Source organism: Ambystoma mexicanum, chromosome 4q (genome assembly GCF_040938575.1).
Source record: "Ambystoma mexicanum isolate Mex_15411 chromosome 4q, UKY_AmexF1_1, whole genome shotgun sequence".
NCBI classification, from domain to species: Eukaryota; Metazoa; Chordata; class Amphibia; order Caudata; family Ambystomatidae; genus Ambystoma; species Ambystoma mexicanum.
In genome coordinates this window covers 593,368,805-593,388,964 of record NC_090928.1, presented here as the reverse complement: position 1 = coordinate 593,388,964, position 20,160 = coordinate 593,368,805, and the positions used below count along the sequence as shown (strand labels likewise).

At 45.1% G+C, this 20,160-nt stretch overlaps 1 protein-coding gene across 1 annotated transcript in view; it reads right to left on the bottom strand.

Annotated features, from left to right (window-relative positions):
• Positions 1–20,160, bottom strand: part of EXO1 (exonuclease 1) — a 373,191-nt gene that overhangs the window by 117,545 nt on the left and 235,486 nt on the right. Inside the window, exon 10 of the mRNA XM_069608142.1 lies at positions 7,696–7,939. Coding sequence (XP_069464243.1) covers positions 7,696–7,939 — 244 coding nt within the window. The remainder of the gene's footprint in view (positions 1–7,695; positions 7,940–20,160) is intronic.

The following is a 20,160-nucleotide window of genomic DNA, read 5'->3' as shown; positions in this document are numbered from 1 at the left end:
ATGCAGTAAAATAAATCTAAAGTTTTGTTATTGGTAGTTAAAAAAAGACCCTCAGCTTTTACATATTTTTACAAGACACTATTATTTCAATGTTTCTTGAAAACCAGAAATGGAAACGCATGCACCTCGAGTGGTAGTAAATACACCAACGTATAACAAAAACATTTAGATTTGATTCTAATATATCAGACACCTGCCCCTCTCCCAGAATACAAGAAGACTACTGAAAACCTATATGTGAGCAGGTTAATATCGGAGGATAGTAGTCTCCACTTGGCATTCTCGCAAAATCAACCAACTGAATGATAGCGTCTTGTAAGGTAAACTTAGTTGAAGAAAAGAATGAGCAAGAACCCCTTACAACTGTCCCTCAAATGCATCTGCTTTTTAGTTGGCCTTTAGTTAATTTGGACCAGGCAGCCAACCATGCGTTGCATTATGTCTTGTAGTTTACATGCAAAGTTGTGTTGGTTAAAGAGTTATCAGGTACATAATGGTATCACGTGACGGCCAAGGAGCTCACGTCGTCTGTGGACTAGTGTGTTCCAGCACTCGCGTGTTCATCATTGGAGAGCATTTCAAAAAATTAAAGAAATGCCCTCATCCTACCTTCTAGTCCATATCAAGGGCTGCAGCCTCTACACACATCAACGGATCAGGACCTTCACAGAAGATATCTTCCATTCAGTCACTAGATCGATAGGTCCCTGGCTGCTGACAGGCTTAACCTACAGGGAAACTGCAGCAAACCAGCAGCGCCAAAATGTCATAATCTGCAGTCTGTGCTGCCACCTAGGACTTCCATGGACATTGCAACACGTCCTGCAAATAAAGGATTTCCTGACCGCTCACCTGCAAGGGCGAGCACAATAAAATGACTACCCGCCAATGGGAGAGGGATTTTACGAGGCCTGCTTCGTGAATATAAGGTGACATTGGTAATGCATGTTGATGACCCCCCCCCCTCACCACCCCGAGACGGTCATTACTCATGAAATCATGACATCTATTGATTCCTTACTATAGGTTTACAATAACATCAATTCCCCATACCCATATTGATTCTGGGAGACCTGAAAGCGCAACTACCATTTGCAGCCATAAATGACATGGAGATCGCCCTGAATATACCTTCTGCGTTTCTTAAACAAAAACTGAGCAATATGATGGGCATAAAATGGCATGATTTCTTAATCACTGAAGGTTTTGTCAGGATTAATGGGAGAAGTTCTTGGGACACACCAGGTGATTACATAAGAATCAGATAGTAGCGCGTCCACACCAGATTATTGCTTCATACAGGCAGGTTTTATTTCTGCATGGTACGTGGATTCAACATAGGTGGAAGGGAGGGAAGCGATCTACCCTTTATCGTGACGTGTGCCTCCACTGGAAACAAGCGTAATGTAGATTTAATTGATCCGATGGATATCAATGCTGGAGCAAATTGCATGTCTTGTAAACCACAGAAATTGGAGAGAGCCGCGCTATGTTTTCAAAATGAAAGTGAGGGAACACTACACAGAAGCCAGCTATGGGACCCGCTGGGCCACGTCTCAAGATTTTGGCTAACAGAGGACGTTAGATCCTGCTGAAAGCTAATGTAAGGAATTTGAGGCACTCCTATCTAAAATAATGGCCTATACATTCTCTACTAGAAGTAACAAAAGCTATATGCTGGCTTCTCATGGTAAAACACAGAGGGGCTCCCAAAAACCTTTCTTCGATCGAAACATACAAAAATAGGAAAATAACTCTCAGAAGAGAATTGTGCAAGGCAATACGAGATCACTGCATGCCTACGCAGATTGGCAAAAATGGTGCAAGATCCTTCTGCTGATTCAGGATCTTCCAGTCATATAACAAAAGTTTGATAGTGGGAGCCTTGGAAGAGTCCTGGACAGCACACAAATGGGCATTTAAAGCCAGTATACTGGAGAATGCCAATCATATAAGCAACAGCAAAGAATAGAGGGCTCTGGGGCAAGATGGCATTTGTGCTGTTCTAATGAAATTGATCCTTTGGAGATAGAGGCGGGATGGGAAGGAACGTATAAAGAAACTTGCCCTCCCACGGATACACAAAGGCATCCCCCAGGCTGGGATGTGGAAATCTGCTGGTGAAGGACTTGCACCTCTTGTGTAGGTTGCAAAGAGGTTATTTTCCAGCATGCCCCAGGTGAAGTTGATCGCTCTGTAGTTCCCACTCGTGGTGAAAACAGAGCTGCTCCCTACTGAGCCTGCAATGGTGTTTTGGATCCCTGGCAGGTGAAAAGAAAGTAGAAACATCTTGTGTTGCAATGCCCAGTGCCGTAGGGACTGTGCCTGCGCAGTTAGCTACATGGATCTCATCCCTCCCTGTTCACGGATGTACAACATCGTGGTGGTGTTGTCTGTAAAGATTTGCACCACTTTTCCGCAAAGTAGTGGGAGGAAGGATTTGAGGGCCCAGAAAACTGCAGGAGATTGAGGTGAAGAAGTTTCTCCTCCTCCGGCAGAGACCCCTGGCATACAGGTCTTCTGAGTGCACCTGTCAAAAGAAGCGCCAGTGGTGACGGTAACCTGGTGATTTGTGAGCCGAAACGGGAGCGCCCCGGACAAGGTGCACTCTGACGGAACATCAGCGAAGGACTGTTCCTGAATTTCTGTGTGAGCAGGATGCGGTCCTCCCAGGACCCAGAGACCTGCACCCACCAAACGTCTAGAAACTCTTGCAGAGGGCGCATGTGTAACCTGCAATGATTGAGTAGGGGAATGCACAACAACATCATGCCAAACAGGAACTTTGAGTTGTGGCAGAGCGCGATGGACATGGAGAGTTGTTGCACCTTGAGGAGGAGGGTGATCACCCATTCCTGTTGAGCTTTGCCCCTAGGTATAACACTTGCTGCGCTGGAACAAGGCAAGACGTTGGGAAGTTGATTGAGAAGCAGAGGGATTGCATACAGTGAATGGTGGACGCTGTGCTTTATGCCGGCACAGCGCAATGCGATGTTTACACCAACCAGTTGCGAGAAATGGATAGACGTGGGTGCCCGTTTGGTGTAGATGTACCACCACTGGAGCGAGGCATTTGGTAAACACCCGTTTTTTTGCCAAAAAGATCCACACCGCCGAACAGCATGTCCACCACCTTAGATTGCACCTCAGGCCGGAAGTTAGTTGCTTTGAGAAAACCAGTATGCGCAGAACAGCTCAGTTGCAGAGTTGACAGAATCCTGTCAGCATTATCCATGGATACTGTGATGGTGTGGTCCAACGCTGCCTCACCCTCATGGAAGGATTGCCATTGCTTCCTGCCAATAATCTTCAGGGAGAAACTCCAGAAGAGGGCCCAGCTTAAAACATAGCTTGTGGTTAAATCTGGCGAGAATGGCCATGGCGTTTGCCGCCTTGATGGTAGTGGCGGTTGTGGTGATGACTTTTTTTTAACCAAATGCATCCAAGTGTTTGCCCTCTGTCTAGAACACTGGGAGGATGGATTAGCCAACTGCTTACGGGTCGCTGCAGAAACCACAGAATGAGGTGTGGGTTGTGTGCGTAGGCAGACAGGAGCAGAGCCAAGGACTCTGTATTTCTTGTCAAATCTGTCCTTTTTTGCAAGCGCCATGAAGGGATGGGCCAGTGAGGCGACCCTACATCTAAATATCGTCCAGGAGCGGTATGGACAAGATGGACTTTCTATGTGGTTACCTCCGCTGGTAGAGGAGACTGTCTTTCTTCTGCTTGGCCGACGAAAGACTGAACATCTAAGCAGCTTTGTCTATGAGGCCGTGGAAAGACCCTATCTCATTGGGGGGTGGGGTCAATCCCTGGCTGGGATCCCATCCGGTTCATCACCTGCTGGAATGAGATCGTCATACTCATTTTCGTCACTGGTGTGGACAGAAGCAAGATTATCTTGCGGATCCTGATCAGTGTCTGTCAGTCAACTGCAGAGGTCTTTGGAGTTGCTGATCCTCCTTAGTAGGGCGAGGGGGAGAAGGTATAACACTGGGCCCAGCCAGTGGCCGTCTTGGCGCTGATGGCGGCAGTGGTGCCAGTAACCTCTTCTGTAGGGTGGACGCCAAAGTGGTCCGAGTATTCATAATAGAGATAAATCCTTGTCCCTGGGAGCAGGAGTAGGTGGTGCCAGCGTGGGTCCCCTGTCCAAGACTGGTCTCTCCTGGGGCCGAGCTGCCTGTGCGACCCTGGGTGGAGGAAACCTCTGGAGGAGCCTGGGTGGGGGACACATCTGAAGGAGGAGAGCTGGAAGACATTACACCTTCTGCCTCATCTGAGGAAAAATGCTGGGGATCTACTGGTTGGTATGACAGCTTGGGAGCAGCTGGAACCACCAACTGTGGCGATTGTAGCTGTGCAGAGCTACTTCCCCTAACTAGAGGGTGTGAAGGCCGTGGTTGGGCTATCAGCGCATCACTCACCCGGTGCCGTAGAACTGGCGTGGGCGCAGACTGGGGGATTTTTTCTAGCCCTGGGTGATTTGTGGCTGTCGACGGTGGAAGTTTCGTTGACGGGGTGACAGGTGTTGACAAGGTGGTCTTCGTAGTTGACGAGGAGGGTTTTGTCATCAACAGGGACGACGACGCTTTTGTGGACGTATACAGTTTTAGAAAATTTGGTGTCGTAGACAATAGTTTACAGAGCTTTAAACTTGCCAAGTGACACACGGCAACTGTCATTCACTAAACCTAGAAGTGAGATTTCAATGTGCTTCACACTTTAACACCAACCTTTTCAACATTCATCACATACCTCCGAAAGGTGGACCCATAAATACAAGTCGCTGATAGAGTGTGGACAGAGCGTTTAACCACTGTACAATTGTATCCAGTTCCATCCTAAACTAGCACACAGAAATCCATAGAGCAATGACACATTGTTAAAAAAAAGTAATTGGTAAAGAACAAAGCAGACAAAATAAATGTGATCAAACTAAAGTTTCAAATATCAAAGCAGTAACGATTTCCTCCAGAGGAGCCACATTAAGTGGCAAACCATGTGTAGAGTATAAGAGAAATGGGGCTGGAGAAACATTTCATTGAAACACAAACTAGCTTGTTTCTAATAATGCTTTGAGGATCTGCCAAGTATAGAAAGACCTTTTTTGTACCTTTGAAAAATATCAAAGAAGGATACCCAGAAATGGAATTTTCAGCACTTTCATACAACAGTTAATTTACCTATCAAGTTAATGCAGCACAGTTTCCCAAATTACCTATCAAGTTAATACAGCACAGTTTCCCAAATTATTTTTTGGATCAAGTGCATGTATTTATTTATATTGGCCATACACAATATAGTTTAGCAATAATATTTATTACATTTTGAGAATATAGCGTCACAGGACAACAAACCTCAGCAACAATTCTTCTCACTGGTTACCAAATATATGCAAACATCAGCCTAGTTATCAAAAATATAAGGCATGGTCCAAAAGCCACCATCATTCGAACTACAATTACTCTGCAACACATTCTAGAGTGGATTTGACACATGCGGTTTGCAAAGAAGAAAAAAGCACATCCGTCTTGCAAAGAATAACTTCAAGCCTTCTAAAGCGTTGAAGCAGTGGAACACATGGCCTTTACTTCAGAACTTGGAGTGGTCACCCAAATAAAAAGTAGTATGGCTATTGAGGAACAGAGGAGTCAAAATGGACCCTTTGTCAATAAAGTAAAACATTTTTTAAACAAGCAATCTTTCACTTGAAAATAACCAGAAACAAACCATACTTACAACATCTGTAAGTCTCACAAGAAAGTGAAACTGTTCTGGTGAAGCATACCAAGTTGAGGCTGCAGTGCATTGTATGCAGGGCCGACATAAGCTAGGTACAGCCAAGAAAACATGTCCACCTATGCATTACAGCTGCCCAAGTTATCCTCATCAAAATAAAATGTATTATACTCGCCTCTGCAGCAGAAGGATGAAAGACCGAACATATGAGACTGTGACAATAACCTCTGTGGAGTCCCCCATTGCTCCCAAAGCCATCCCCACCAAGAAACGTATTACACACAGGAGGAAGGACACTGCCAATAGTGAGACTTTCGTAGAGGAGTACTGTTGAGGAGCGAAAATCTGTTTCAGGAAATGTTAGGCACTGGCAACAAAAGCTTGGGTTGCAGGGTTGCCCTGGTGCCTGTACCTGACCCTGTGATGGCAGTTACGTACACGGACGCAGTCTATTCTCAATTGAATCATTAGGAGATACAGAACAACTGAATACACAAGGAGAAAACACACAAACGCGAGTGAGGTGGAACCACTTAGCCGAAATCAATCATAAAATCCCAGGCACATAGGGAAATGCACCCACCAATTAGAACTCTTAAAAAGGAACAATTACTGTCAAAGCATTGCTATAAAAAGATGCACAAACCACAAGAGAAATGGGAATTAGGATGGCATTCCTGAGAGTTGGCGTTGAAGCAGTTAGGTGAAGAAGAAAGAGATCAGGAGGTGGCCAAGTGTGTGAGAGTGTGAGAGTGAGAGCGAGAGCATTTTGGACCACGACCCAGAAAAGGCAGGGATAATGAAGAGGAACATAAGGAAAATATCCTGCTGGGGGACTGTAGCCTAGATCCCTGTGGTTACTGTAAAGCCACTGAAAGGAATTTATGTAACCTTGAGAACCTGCGACGAGCCTGTGGCTCTAGCCCCAGTGGGCAATCCATTGCTAGGGGTTCTTTACTTACTGAAGCCTGAAAATTACCTAGATAGGGTGGTAGGAAACACTACCTGAAAGAAACCGTTTGTGAATAAAATGGGGAAAACTGAATGGTTCTTCACCTGTAACAGCTCAAGTAGATCCTAGGGCAAGAGCGGTGATCTGAAGGGTCCTGTAGCGTAAGGATTGCATCAAACAGTACAGTGTCCCAGAGGACGGCTCATTTTCTGGATCATCTGTCCAGGCCAAGTAAAGCAGTGTGCTTGTGCTCTTAAAACTCCCAGAGTACATGGACATATACCTGGGTGTGGAGGCAGGAAAACGGTGTAAGGAAGGGAATAATGATGGGATATTCGACTACGGCCAACCGGTCCCGTTAGCTTCGGCCCCTTTCACTCGATTAGATTTATTTCTCTTTCCCGACAATGTTATGCGCAAATCTCCATTTTCAGATATTCCCCTAGGTCATGTAGAATTTTCTCTGACCCAATCCAGATCCTAGAATCACAGTCAAGGGAAATCTTGGATTAGTTGTGTAAATCGAACCAGAGAGAACACACCGATTCTTAGGAGAGGAAAAAGGTGGAACACTTCTACGACGCTGAAAGGTTATTCGTGTCATCGCAGTGGAGCCAGTATTACCAGATTGGCCATCATTTGTTTATTGAAGACAGGCTTTTGCTTCAGTCTTCCACCATGCCTAAGAAGGGGTACTTTTGTTCATTGTACATCTCTTTCCCCACCAACTTCAACCTTTAAGGATAAATAAAAACCATAAAGTTGAAATGGTCATGTGTTAGTGGCCTCTCCCTCCTCCTTTCTAGCAGGATATGTGTGTAAGAGAAATGAGGGGAAGAAAGTGAAAGAATAAATGTGACAAAAGAGAATAAAACTGTATACAATTCCTTCTCGACCGGAAGATAATGTTTTGGATGAATGATTTAAGAAACTGAAAATAAACAAATTACTTTTAGGTTATCAAAAACATTGAGCACCTTTTGTTTAAATGTTCAATTACATACCTGCTTCTGGTCCCCGGGACAACAATAGTCCCAGGCTCCTCATTTTTCCTCTGCAGAAGAGTTGCAAATTTATTTCTCACTTTATGTTGGGAGTTCAAGCTTTCCTTGCCTGAATTTGGTAACAAATGCAATGTAGACGTGGCAGTAGAAGACTTTGGCGGGGTGGTTTCTTCACTACTCTCCTGCTTGGCTTTTTTAGTTTTCGAAAAGGAATACTGGCTTAGCAGGTCGACGTCGGAGAGTTCTTTAACAAAGACAAAATATATACTATGAGTTCTGGCTGGCTACGGACCAAGTATATTTTATTTTTAGTAGCAGGCTAGATTAAAAAAACGATCAGGTAAGAGAGCTATTGATTTTACACTTTTTCCAAGTCCAGCTTCCAGTTTTCATTTGACAGTTCCTTGGCATTTTGAGTTTTTTGTAATATAGCTGTCATACATAAAGCAGATTACTTTGTTGTCTTCACACTATCCACAGGAATACGCGATTGCAGAACACACACACACACACACACACAAAAATCACTGACATCTTCTAGACCTGCAGTACCATGTGAATCTTGGAACAACCAACCATATGACAAGAGTATACAAAAATAAGGCCCAAAGCTTCACCTAAAGATGTTTTGCAGATAAATCTACATAACTAGTCTCCATCTGGGATTCTCTCAAAAGACACTCTGCCTCAGAAGGCTGCGCCACCCTAATCCTACCCGACCGCCCTAATCCACCTCTCAGCAGCCTTCGACACGATTGACCACTCCACCCTCATGGGCAGACATCACACTCCCTCGAAATCAAGGACACAGTGCTGAAATGGATATCCACTTTCCTCGCCAACAGATCCCAAGTTGTACAGTTATCTCCTTTCTCCTCGACTGCCCACCCAGTCGCCCAGGGTAGCTCTCCCATCTGTCCTTTAACCTCTACCTGAGCCACCTTCCAGCACTCATTCGATCATATGGCCTAACCTGCTATAATTATGCAGACACCCAAATCGTTCTCAAAATCCCAAAGGACACTTGTGCCACCTCCCCGATTCTCACAACATGCCTCTCAGAAATTGAGCACTGGATGACTGTTAACAACTCATACTCAAACCAGGAAAAACTGAGATCCTGTTCTGCATGAAGACATCCCTCTTTCCCAAACCCACCCCTTGGCAACTCTCTATAGGCCCTCCGCCCACCACCTCAGCAGTCAAAAACATCTGATGCATTATGGATGCAGACCTGACCCCATCACATCACCACTGTGACAGAAAACTGCTACCTACACGTTAACATCCTCTGCCGCTTATTTCCCTACCAGACCTTACCTCAAAGTGTCTCTGCACTCATGGCTATCATCCTGTCACGTTTAGACTATGCTAATGCGCCTGTACTTGGGAGCAACTGCAACACAACTAAGAAAACCCCAAATGGGTACAAAATGCAGCCGCAAGGCTCATCCTAGCCCTAAGCCCTAGAATACACATCATACATGCCCTCTGTGTCCTTCACACATACCTGTGTCCTTCATTCCCGGGAGGATAGCTCAGGGGCAACATGCTCGCCTTGGAAGCAAGACGACACAAAGCAACACAGGTTCGATCCCCGGGTCCGCGCTTAGAAACCTCTGGGTATAAAGCATGTTATAAATAACCTATCATATCATATCCTATCATTGGCTTCAGATCGGGCGACGATCCACCTTCAGGGCAATGTGCATCACCCACCAAGCACTCCACAACACAGGGCTGCATCATAAACGTACATGATACAGGCCTAACAGAAACCTCACATCAGGCCCAACACTTCACCTTGTCACTCCAGTGACAAAATCAACAATAATAAGGGGGGGGCGCTGCTTTCTCAGTCCAAGCAGACACCATCAACCATCCGTCCCATAGAAGATCACCTTGGCTACGTGTGATTTTAACGAAACACAAGCAAATACATTTTTAACAAACCAAACATGTCTAAAAAAGATAACTACTTTTTTTCTTTGTTTTTGGGGGGTGGAGGTGTTCCCCCTCCCCCTTTATTTTATTCATACTTTTCCCCCACCCCCAAAACTACTATCCCATTCCCAACTAGATATATATATGGGATACATTACTCACCGTAATCGTATTTCTGATGCTTGTATCTGCTTAGATTCTTATGCTGTGCATAGGCCGACATCTAGTGGAAGCTGCAGAGTATTACAGTTTGTTTTTCGAAACTCGAAAATGGGCGTCGACACAGGCGTGCCAGTAATACTATCCCTAGTGTGACGTCCACTGTACCCAAGATCCCTCACGCGTCTAGGATCCTCAGGTTGTATTTTTTCTGACATGAGGAAGCATGAGGAGTAGCGCGAGTACAGATAATCCAAGCAGATAGACAGAAGGTAAGACTACAAGTAATCATGCGCCTTCTCTCGGACGGGAGGAAGGGTGGGTTGCATGTGAATCTAAGCAGATACAAGCATCAGAAATACGATTACGGTGAGTAATGTATCCCTTCTGAGGCTTGTGGAATCTGCTTAGATCACATGCTGTGCATAGATTAGCGAGCAGTACCAGAAGAAGGAGGTGGGATGTGAGAAGGGTCATGAGCAAACAGGTGTCTTAGAACCGCTTGTCCCACTTGTGTATCTGTCTTGGAATGAGTGTCAATGCAGTAATGCTGAGTAAAAGTGTGAATAGAGCTCCAAGTAGCTGCTTTGCAAATGGTGTCGAGGGGAACATTTGCAATGAAAGCCAGAGTGGCCCCAATGCTTCTAGTAGAATGGGCCCTTGGCGTAAAAGGCAGAGTCTTCTCAGAAAGAGAGTAACACAGCTGTATACAGTTGATAATCCACTTCGAGATCGCGCCTTTAGAGACGCGATCCCCTTCTCTGCCTGTAGCTACGGAGACAAACAGTTGATCTGTTTTTCTTAGCGGTCTGGTTTTATTTACATAGTAGAGGACCGCCCTACGCACATCAAGGGTGTGTAGTTTCACCTCAGCCGAGCTTTGCGGGTTCTGGAAGAAAGCCGGAAGCTCGATGGACTGGTTTACATGGAATTTAGATATAAATTTAGTTGAGAACCTAGGGTGTGTGCGTAAAACCAGTTTGTCTTTGTGGATAGTAAAGAAAGGATCCTGCACTGACAGAGCCTGAATTTCACTGACCCTTCTTATAGAGGTAATGGCTACTAAGAAGGCCGTTTTATAAGTCAGGTGTTTGAGACTACTTTTATGCATGGGTTCGAAAGGGGGGCCCATGAGCTTAGCTAGCACCACGTTGAGGTCCCATCCTGGCGGTGGGTTCGAAATAGGAGGGTGAAGTCTCTTTACTCCTTCCATGAAGGCTTTAACTACTGGTACTTTCCACCACGATACTTTGTTATGGGATGTGGTGTAAGCCGAGAGGGCTGCCAGGTGTACTTTCAGAGAGTTAAAAACCAAACCTGCGTCCAGCAGGTGGAGCATGTATGTTACAACGTTGGAAGGAGTGCAATCAACTGGGTTGATTTGTTTATTCTGGCACCAAATAACGAATCTTTTCCACTTGTCAAAGTAACAGTGCCTTGTGTTTGGTTTCCTGGATTCTTTTAGGATGTCCATACACCTCTGTGGTAAATTGAGATGCCCAAACTCTATGACCTCAGGAGCCATGCTGCCAGGTTCATTGAGTTGGGTTCCTGGTGCACTGTTTGACCTTGTTGCTGGGACAGTAGGTTGTACCAGGCTGGGAGTTTGATGGGCTCGCACACCGCCATCCTGCGTAGGTGTGGAAACCATGGTTGTCTCGCCCACATGGGAGCAACTAGGATGAGCGTCATCGCTTCCTTGTTCATCTTGTACACCACCTTCCTGATGAGAGGAGTTGGTGGAAAAGCGTACGCAAACATCCCTGACCAGTTCATCCACAGGGCGTTCCCTTGGGAGTCTGGCTGGGGGAACCTGGATGCAAATCCTGGGCATTGTTTGTTTTCGCTTGTGGCGAATAGGTCTATAGTGGGGAAACCCCACAGAGAAGAGATCTTCTACGATATCCCATTCGTGTTCTTCTGGGAGGGAGTCTCTGCTTAGGGCATCCGCTAGGGAATTGAGCTCCCCTGGAACATGTTGTGATGACAGGAAGATGTTCCGTCTGAGTGCCCATATCCAGATTTTCTGGGCAAGCTTGGACAGATTTGGCGAACAAGTCCCTCCTTGTTTGTTCAGATAGAACATGGCTGTCGTGCTGTCCGTCCGGATCTGCACCGACAAGTTTAGCAGATGGGGCTCGAACGCCCGAAGCGCTCGGAATACTGCCAGAAGCTCTAGCAGGTTGATGTGGTTCTTGGCTACTGAGTGAGACCAGAGACCCTGAGCTGTGTGGTGGAGGTGGTGAGCTCCCCACCCAGTCAGGCATGCATCTGTAGTCACCACTGCCTGTACTTCGGGATCATAAAAGGGTTTTCCTCTTGCGAGATTTTATGTTGTCCACCAGTGTAAGCTCTGTACGAGTGTTGGCGAAACGACCACTAGATCGTCCCACTGACCACTTGCCTGAGACCACTGTTTCACCAACCATTCCTGCATGGGACGCATGCGCAGACGTGCGTGGGGGACCAGGTAAATGCATGACGCCATCATGCCCAGTAACCGCATTGCTTTGCGTACCGTTATTTGTTGACCTGACTGATAATGTGGAATTTGCAGTAGTATATTCCGGATTCTCTCTTCCGAAGGGAAGGTCAACCCTTTCTGAGTATCTAGGATTGCTCCTAGGAACTGTTTTGAGGTGCTTGGCACCAGACTTGACTTCTTCTCGTTGATGGAGAAGCCTAATTCGTGGAGGAGGTCGATAGTCCTCTGAATATTTGACCTGCAAATTCCTGGGGTTTCCCCCGTTATGAGCCAGTCGTCCAGATAAGGGTACACTGGGATTGCTTCCCTGCGTAGGTGTGCAGCTGCCACCGCTAGTACCTTGGTGAATACCCTTGGTGCTGAAGCTATCCCGAAGGGCAGTACCTTGAATTGGTAGTGGCGACTGTCCACCTTGAAGCGCAAGTATTTTCTGTGTGCTGGGAGCATGGAAATATGAAAATAAGCATCTTTCATATCCAAGATTGCCATGTAATCCCCCTTTTTTAGGAGGGGGATTACCTCTTGTAGCGTAGTCATACGAAACTTTTGGGGCTTGACATACTTGTTGGCAGGCCGTAAGTCCAATACTGGGCGCATTGTCAAATCTTTCTTTGGCACAAGGAAGTAAGTTGAATAGATACCCTTGTTTACCAGGTGTCCTGGGATGAGTTCTATCGCGTCCTTTTCTAGCAGAATGGCGATCTCCTCGAGAAGGATCTTCTGATGTTCTAAGCAGTGTATTCTTTGTCGTGGAGGGTGGTTCCGGGGACGCTGCAGTAATTCTATACAATATCCTGTGGACACTGTTGACAGCACCCATCTGTCTGAGGTGATCCCTTCCCAAGCCTGGGTGAAGTTGGAAATGCGTCCCCCTACTGGGGTTGCGTGAGAAGGGACCTTGAACTGAGCGTCACTGCTTAGGTGGAGGCGTGCCACCTCCCTTGTTGGGGCTGCCTCTGCCTTTTCCACGACCTCTCTTGTTACCCCTGCCGTAACTTTGGGTAGACTGCTGGCTGTTGTTCCATTGTGTACCCTGTCCTTGGGCATAGTTGCCTCTTTGTGAATTTTGGCCGTGTGGGCAACGAAAATTACTGTTCCCCCTCTGGTTAGGGGGTTTGTTGGTAAGCTGGCCAAGGGATTTGAGAGTCTCGTACTCGTCCTTGCCATTCTTAAGTGCGTCCTCGACCGCTTTCCCAAACAATAGATCGGGTTCCACCGGCTTGTCTATTAATGAAGCCTGGGTTTCTGTTTTGAACCCCGACTGCCGTAACCACGCATGTCTCTTGATAACAGTACCTTCTGCTATCAATCTTCCTGCGTTGTCCGCGGCGTCGAAAGTTGCTTTTAATATGCAACCAGACACGGCTCTCCCTTCTGCCGAGATCCGAGCCAACTGGCCCTTTAACGGTTCAGGAGCAGAGGCTATGAGCGCCGCGACCTCTTCCCATTGATGGCAGTTGTAACTTGCCAACAGGGTGGTGGAGTTTGCAATCCTTGCTTGGTAGGCTGACGTTGAGGCTACCTTCCTGCCAAACCCGTACAGTTTTTTGCTCTCCTTGTCGGGAGGAGCTTCTGATGACGATAAGGGTGTCCCAGCCCTCTTCCGAGTGTTGGTAACCACTAGGGAGTCTGGTTTAAGATGTCCTCTTATATAGAGAGGGTCAGACTGGGCTGCCCGAAAAAGTTTTTCAACTCTGGGGTTGACGGCTCTGGTGAGGCTAGGATTCACCAGAGATGGATCTATTCTTCGTTGGATGGATTTAAGGATAGGGATGGTCTGAGCGACCGGCCTCCTCTCTCCCACCAACTCTTCTGCGAAGTCCCTTTCCTCCTGTACACCGTGGGTGTCGATGTGAAAATGTTCTGCTGCGCGAGCGAGAACTTCATTGAGGAGGGGCTGGTTATCAACTGGCGAGTCGGTAACTGGGGCTTCGCTCTCTACCGGGGAATCTACTCTGTAAATTTCCTGCTCATCTTCTACCTCCTCTAGGTCCTCATCATCCGCATAGTATTCCGTCCCGCTCTGTTTCTCCATAATATCAAACTCCAGGTCCCCTTCAGGGAAAGGCTGTCCTTGGTATCTGGGGTGTGGAGTACAGTATGGAGTAGAATAAGGCTGCACCTCGAAGGGTACAGGTCTTTCGAAGCGGGCCTTTTTGCTTAGGGGTATAGGATCAGAGGAGCCTGAGGGTGTGGCCCCTTGAGGGTCATGCGAAAGGAAATGTTCTGGGTTTTTGTTATAAAAATCAGCCAAGGAAGACATTCTTGACATGACCCTGTCTATGTCTTCACTAGACCATTCTTTGGAACAGGGTATGACCTTAGTAGGCAACTTGTCTGTCTGCCTCGGGTGGAAGGAAGGCTTTACAGGAGTGGAATGCTGTGCTTTCCGCTGTTTCCCCCTCTCCCCGTGCGTGGAAAAATGTTTTCCCTGCCCCTTGGAGGCCCCAGAGACTTTCGACGCCTGGCGTCGAGGGTCGGGAGAGGTAACTGTGTGTTTCGAGCGTGGGGCCTCGCTGGTGTTAACTGAGGCCTCGGTTTCCTGGAGCGCGGCCTGGGGGTGGAAGTCGTCTTCGTCTCCCGACGATCGAATTTCCGTTAACCTAGGGAGCGAGGCACTTTTGGCAAGAGTGGATGATTGCCTTGTGTCATGAGGCGATCTCGATCGAAAGCGCCCAGAGGACACCGAGTTGGACCGTTCTATCTGTGCCTCTTTCCGAGAAGTCGACGTCGTCGAGGTTCGGTTGGACTTAGTGTGCTTAGTGTGTGTAGGGTGTGTAGCGCTTGCGTCGCCGGGGGTCTTCCCCATAGCCGCCCTGCCGGACAACCTTCCGAGGTCGGGGACCTGCGCTCGGCAGTCTTTAGACGCCGTAATGCCCTCGCCGTCCGAAAGTACGGCGTCGCTGCCATCGCTGAAGGCGCCCTCCGCTGCCATGGCCGCCTGCCTGGCGTGGTGGGCCCAACGCTTTGTCGAACGGTCCTTAAGTGTCTTAGGCTTAAACCTACAACACGCTCTGCAGTTCGCTTCGGGGTGGTCCCTCGGCAAGCAGAGATTGCACGTGGCGTGCCTGTCGACCCAAGGGTATTTGCGATTGCACCTGGGGCAGAATTGGAAAGGGGTACCCTCCATACGCACCTTGAGGCAGCGGGCTGGTAAGTGTAGGAAATATATAAGGTGTATCTATATACCAAGAGTAAAGAGTATGTACCACCCCCCACTCTCCCTACTTGCAGGGCCGAGGCCAGCGGCCTTCCGAGGCCCAGATCCGTCGTGCAGCAGCCGACGGTCGATGTCTTCTCCAGCCGTCGTCGAGTTGAAGGGTCGACGTTGGGGTGGGGAAGGATGTCAATAAATAATTTTAAAGTTAAATAATTAGCAAAAGTATGGCTAAGGCCAGGGGACTCCGCAAGATGCTTCCGACCAGTATGGCGGAAAAAAACAATCTGAGGATCCTAGACGCGTGAGGGATCTTGGGTACAGTGGACGTCACACTAGGGATAGTATATTACTGGCACGCTTGTGTCGACGCCCATTTTCGAGTTTCGAAAAACAAACTGTAATACTCCGCAGCTTCCACTAGATGTCGGCCTATGCACAGCATGTGATCTAAGCAGATTCCACAAGCCTCAGAATATATATATATATATATATATATATATATATATATATATATATATATATATATATATATATAGTTTTAAAACATTTAAGTTTTTTTTTTTGTTGAAGTTTTTAGTTCGTTAAATATTCCATTTGTTGTTTTGTATTCGTTAAAATTCACTGCATACTCCATTGCCTTGCCTTCAGGAAAGCACTTAAAACCTGGCTCTTCCCTTCTACAGCCTGAAAATCGCATCCCATCTGTCAGACCAGGGAGGATACAGTACCATTCCCATTAAATGCATCCCAGTCAAGCATTTGCAAGATCTTTTCCAACCTGGTGTCAGTCTCTCTTCAATGGTGCATCAAGCACCCCATCACAACGAAACATAACTGACCAAACTGGCATGGCCCACTCACCTGCATGCCTGTCAAACACTACTCGATTACACACACCCAAAACATGCATCACCTCATCCAATAGAATACAGCGCAGACCCACACAAAGTTCAGACCAGCCTTTCACATAATCTGATACCTCTTACTACCCGCTCCACTGACAATTTGTCACAGCACTCATTCTCTCACTCGGCAACTATTGGTTGCTACTAGGGACCTAGTCACTCTCTACCCACCTTTGTGCTGGCAAAAATGTCCACACACATACATATACCGCTTACATCTCTGACTATGGTCTTCCGAAGGGTGTTCAACCCCACAGCACTTCAAGGCGCTATAAAAGTGCCATATAACATAACATTGCATGGCATGCACTTGTTATGCTGGCATTTGCCTGGTTAGCATTAGGAAAGCCATGACCAATGTAGCAGCTATCTTCCCAGTGAGGATGTGTTAAAGGAACAACACTGTTTCTGCTACCCAAGTGGTGCAAAAGAGCAAACAAAGCTTTCAAAATGAAACTACTAACTGGGCACTGTCTGCTTCAGAGTGGAAAAAGGAAAGAATCAAAATAAAGTCAAAATGTGGGATATGACAGATAGGCATTTTCTGTGTAAAATCTGTCCACCAATACCCACTGGGAATGCATTAAGTGCACAAGCATTGCTATCCGGCATTATCTAGTAAGCTCTATACAGGACCTTGGCTCACCTACGGCAATCCAATTTGTCCATGTGGCTGGAGCGGCACGTGTGTATTGTGCATGTTTTAGGAAGGCATTAGTTGAGGCTTAGCTGCTTTTATAGTTGCAGACACTGGCCCCTACCAATATTTTCTAATATTAAGAGGGTTGGTGTGGCCTGTTTGTTTTGCAGAATTGTCATATTTTGCAAGACATTCATGTTGGACAGTTTACCAAGACTCGTCACAACATTTCTACCTTAATGGATTTTTTTGTCTTTTCTCATGCCGTCTCAGTTGTGCGTTTTCTATTATCGTACCATCTCATTAATTTTGTAAAGTGATTCATCATAAAGCACCATAGAACCAAAATAAGCTTGTCATGGCCATGCATGGAGGCATGCTGGATGTTAAAATGCTGGATAATAAGGTTTAAAAGATAAGATAACAAAGCATTCCAGGTGGGCAATAGAGCAGTAATCAAGGATGCTTTGTTAACTGTGTTTCTCTATATAGGCTCTCTGCCATGTAGAATACAGATATTTTACTATCCAGCACCATTGATTGACCAGGAGTGCGAGATAAAGCTTTTACTGCATTTGTGTTGATCATTATTTTTAACACATAGTTTTTATTGTCATTTAGTCAAAACCAAACAGTTATACACGCTTAAGCTCCCCCCACCAACCCCCTAAAACAAAAGCCAGTTTAGGAGCTAAGGTACCCCAACTTAGTGCCACACTGTAAAAAATCCATAATAAGTTCTGTTTAAACCCGGAACAACCTCTCCTAACCATGCGCGTACTAACTCCTCAAATTATTAATTTCAAACTTTTGTACAGTGTGAACAAAGTCAACTGGGTAGATTCTGGCAGTTAAACATGTATATTCAGTAAACAATCCATTTAGAGAAGTCTTGCAGTGTTCGGGTGATTCATTTCTTGTAGAATAGATCTTTTTTTTAAAATGTATTTATTTACAGAATATTTACAGTTAAACCAAACAGCATATAAACTCATAACAGCATATATACAAGTGCACTCAATGAAGAAAAGAAAAAACTAAAAAAGATAATTAAACTTTCCCCATATCTTGTCCTAAAAAGATACATTGCAGGTTTATAGTGAAGGCATGAACACGGCTTTGGTAAGCTCCACTTGCTAGTTAGTCAGTAGTTATGGTAGGCTCTTTCAGAAACACATTTGTATACAGACGATGCTCAAATAGTCTTTTTCTTTTTCTCTCATGTTAAACGGCTGTCGAATCTTGGATGGCCAGACACATTTTATGGCTAAACCCAAACAAATTAAAGTAATTTTTTCCTTTATCTCCCAACCTTTAACGTCCTTTATTTCATTTTCTCCTCTAGGTTTAGATCTTTCATCTTCAGCTCGAATTTAAGTTTTATTTTTCATCTACATTTCCTGTTAAAATTTGATTTGTCGCTTTCAATTATACAACATAAGGAAAATGTGTCCTCTATTAACTTTTTCAGAATCTAAAGTCTAAATGTGGTCTTCTCCTCACTATATGCATGCTATGCATGCTTGCCAAAATATGCTCTTCTTCCATTACAATCTTCATTTTCCAGTTCTAATTTTGCTAAATCTAGGTTTCACTGACATATTCTTGCTTGCTTGTGCTGATTACCTATTTCATATAAGTTTGAATATCATTTTCTATGTATTGATTTTTTGATGTGTGTATGGTCTAGAAGATCCTGCTTACCATTCATTTTTAGTGTCTTTTTACCAACCTTCTCTGCAATTACTCTTCCACCTTAGATTTGCTTCAGATTGACCTTCCCCCATTTGCAATGTCTCGTTTAAGTTTGTTTCAATTATTAGCCCCTAAATGAATGTCTGTATTACCATTAAATATATGCCTGCATACCTCTAAATGATTTTAAATCCAGTTTAATCACTTAGGCTTTTCCGCTGCCTCTTAATTTCCTGTGTATTTTTTGTGAAAAATTATTATGGCTGCATATTGTAATTCCATGCATTTAACATATTGTACCGCTTCTTGATTATGCAGTGCTTGGGATAAAATTGATTTGAAAAAATGCATTCAAATAAACCAAAATATAAAGTCAAATACATGCGCTTGGGCATGCCTACAAGTCCACTGATATGCATTACACATGCATGTTAACAAACATAGCGTTAAAATAAACACTTGCGCAAAACAGCAGCACAACCGCACTTACATTTTCACACCATCACCAACATACAGGCCTAGAACATTGTGCATACCCCACCCCACAAACAAAGGAGAAAAGTTACATTTTCAGAGTGTATTCATTTTTTTTTTAAAACACTGAATCCGTTATCCAATGATGGGGAATCCTAACAGAGAAACCTTAACACTGATTTCACACCCAACCCAAACACTATGTACCAAAATTACAAAAAAGGGTTACCATATATCAACTTCCATGGAATTCCTTAGAACACACAATACTCAACATATGTATGGCACTGTTTCAAAGTGCACCAAAATGAAAAAACAAAAATCACAAGATTCACTGCCTATTGACAGAGAATCTTTATAGATCCTCACACCACACCAAAACACAAAGATAGAGCCATTGGATTTCCTTAATGTGCAACACTCATATCAAGATGTCATTTGCAGCATTGCAGGGGCAGCATACCAAAAATGCCCCATCAAAAAACAGAAAGCATATTAAAAATGGGCTCGCAACATAAAGGAAGGTTGAACAAGAAAAATGCAATCGCCTTAATATTCTCTGCTCATTTCCATAGCTATCCAAAGAGAAATGAAAAAACACCACAAACAAGTTATAACACACGTATTAACTAACCTACAAGTTTGTACAGAAACACTATCTTTCACATTTGAAAAAACTAGAGAAAGAATTGCCTAGACCCTGCCTCACAGCTTGAGCACTAGCAGGCCCCAACCCACCCATACAGCTACAAAAAATCCCGGAAATTGCCCATTTACAAATATCACGTCAACACAACTAATCAATGCAACTGTAAAAAAAACGGTTGTATACGAATTGTTCTTTTTACAACTGTTCGAATTACAATTGACCTTTTCACAATTGACCGAACTGTGAAGGTCAATTGTAACATATATGTGGGGGGAAACCCCCCACAACCCCCCAAAACCTGCATATATATAAATAAATATATATTACCAAACAGATATATATGACAATGCATTA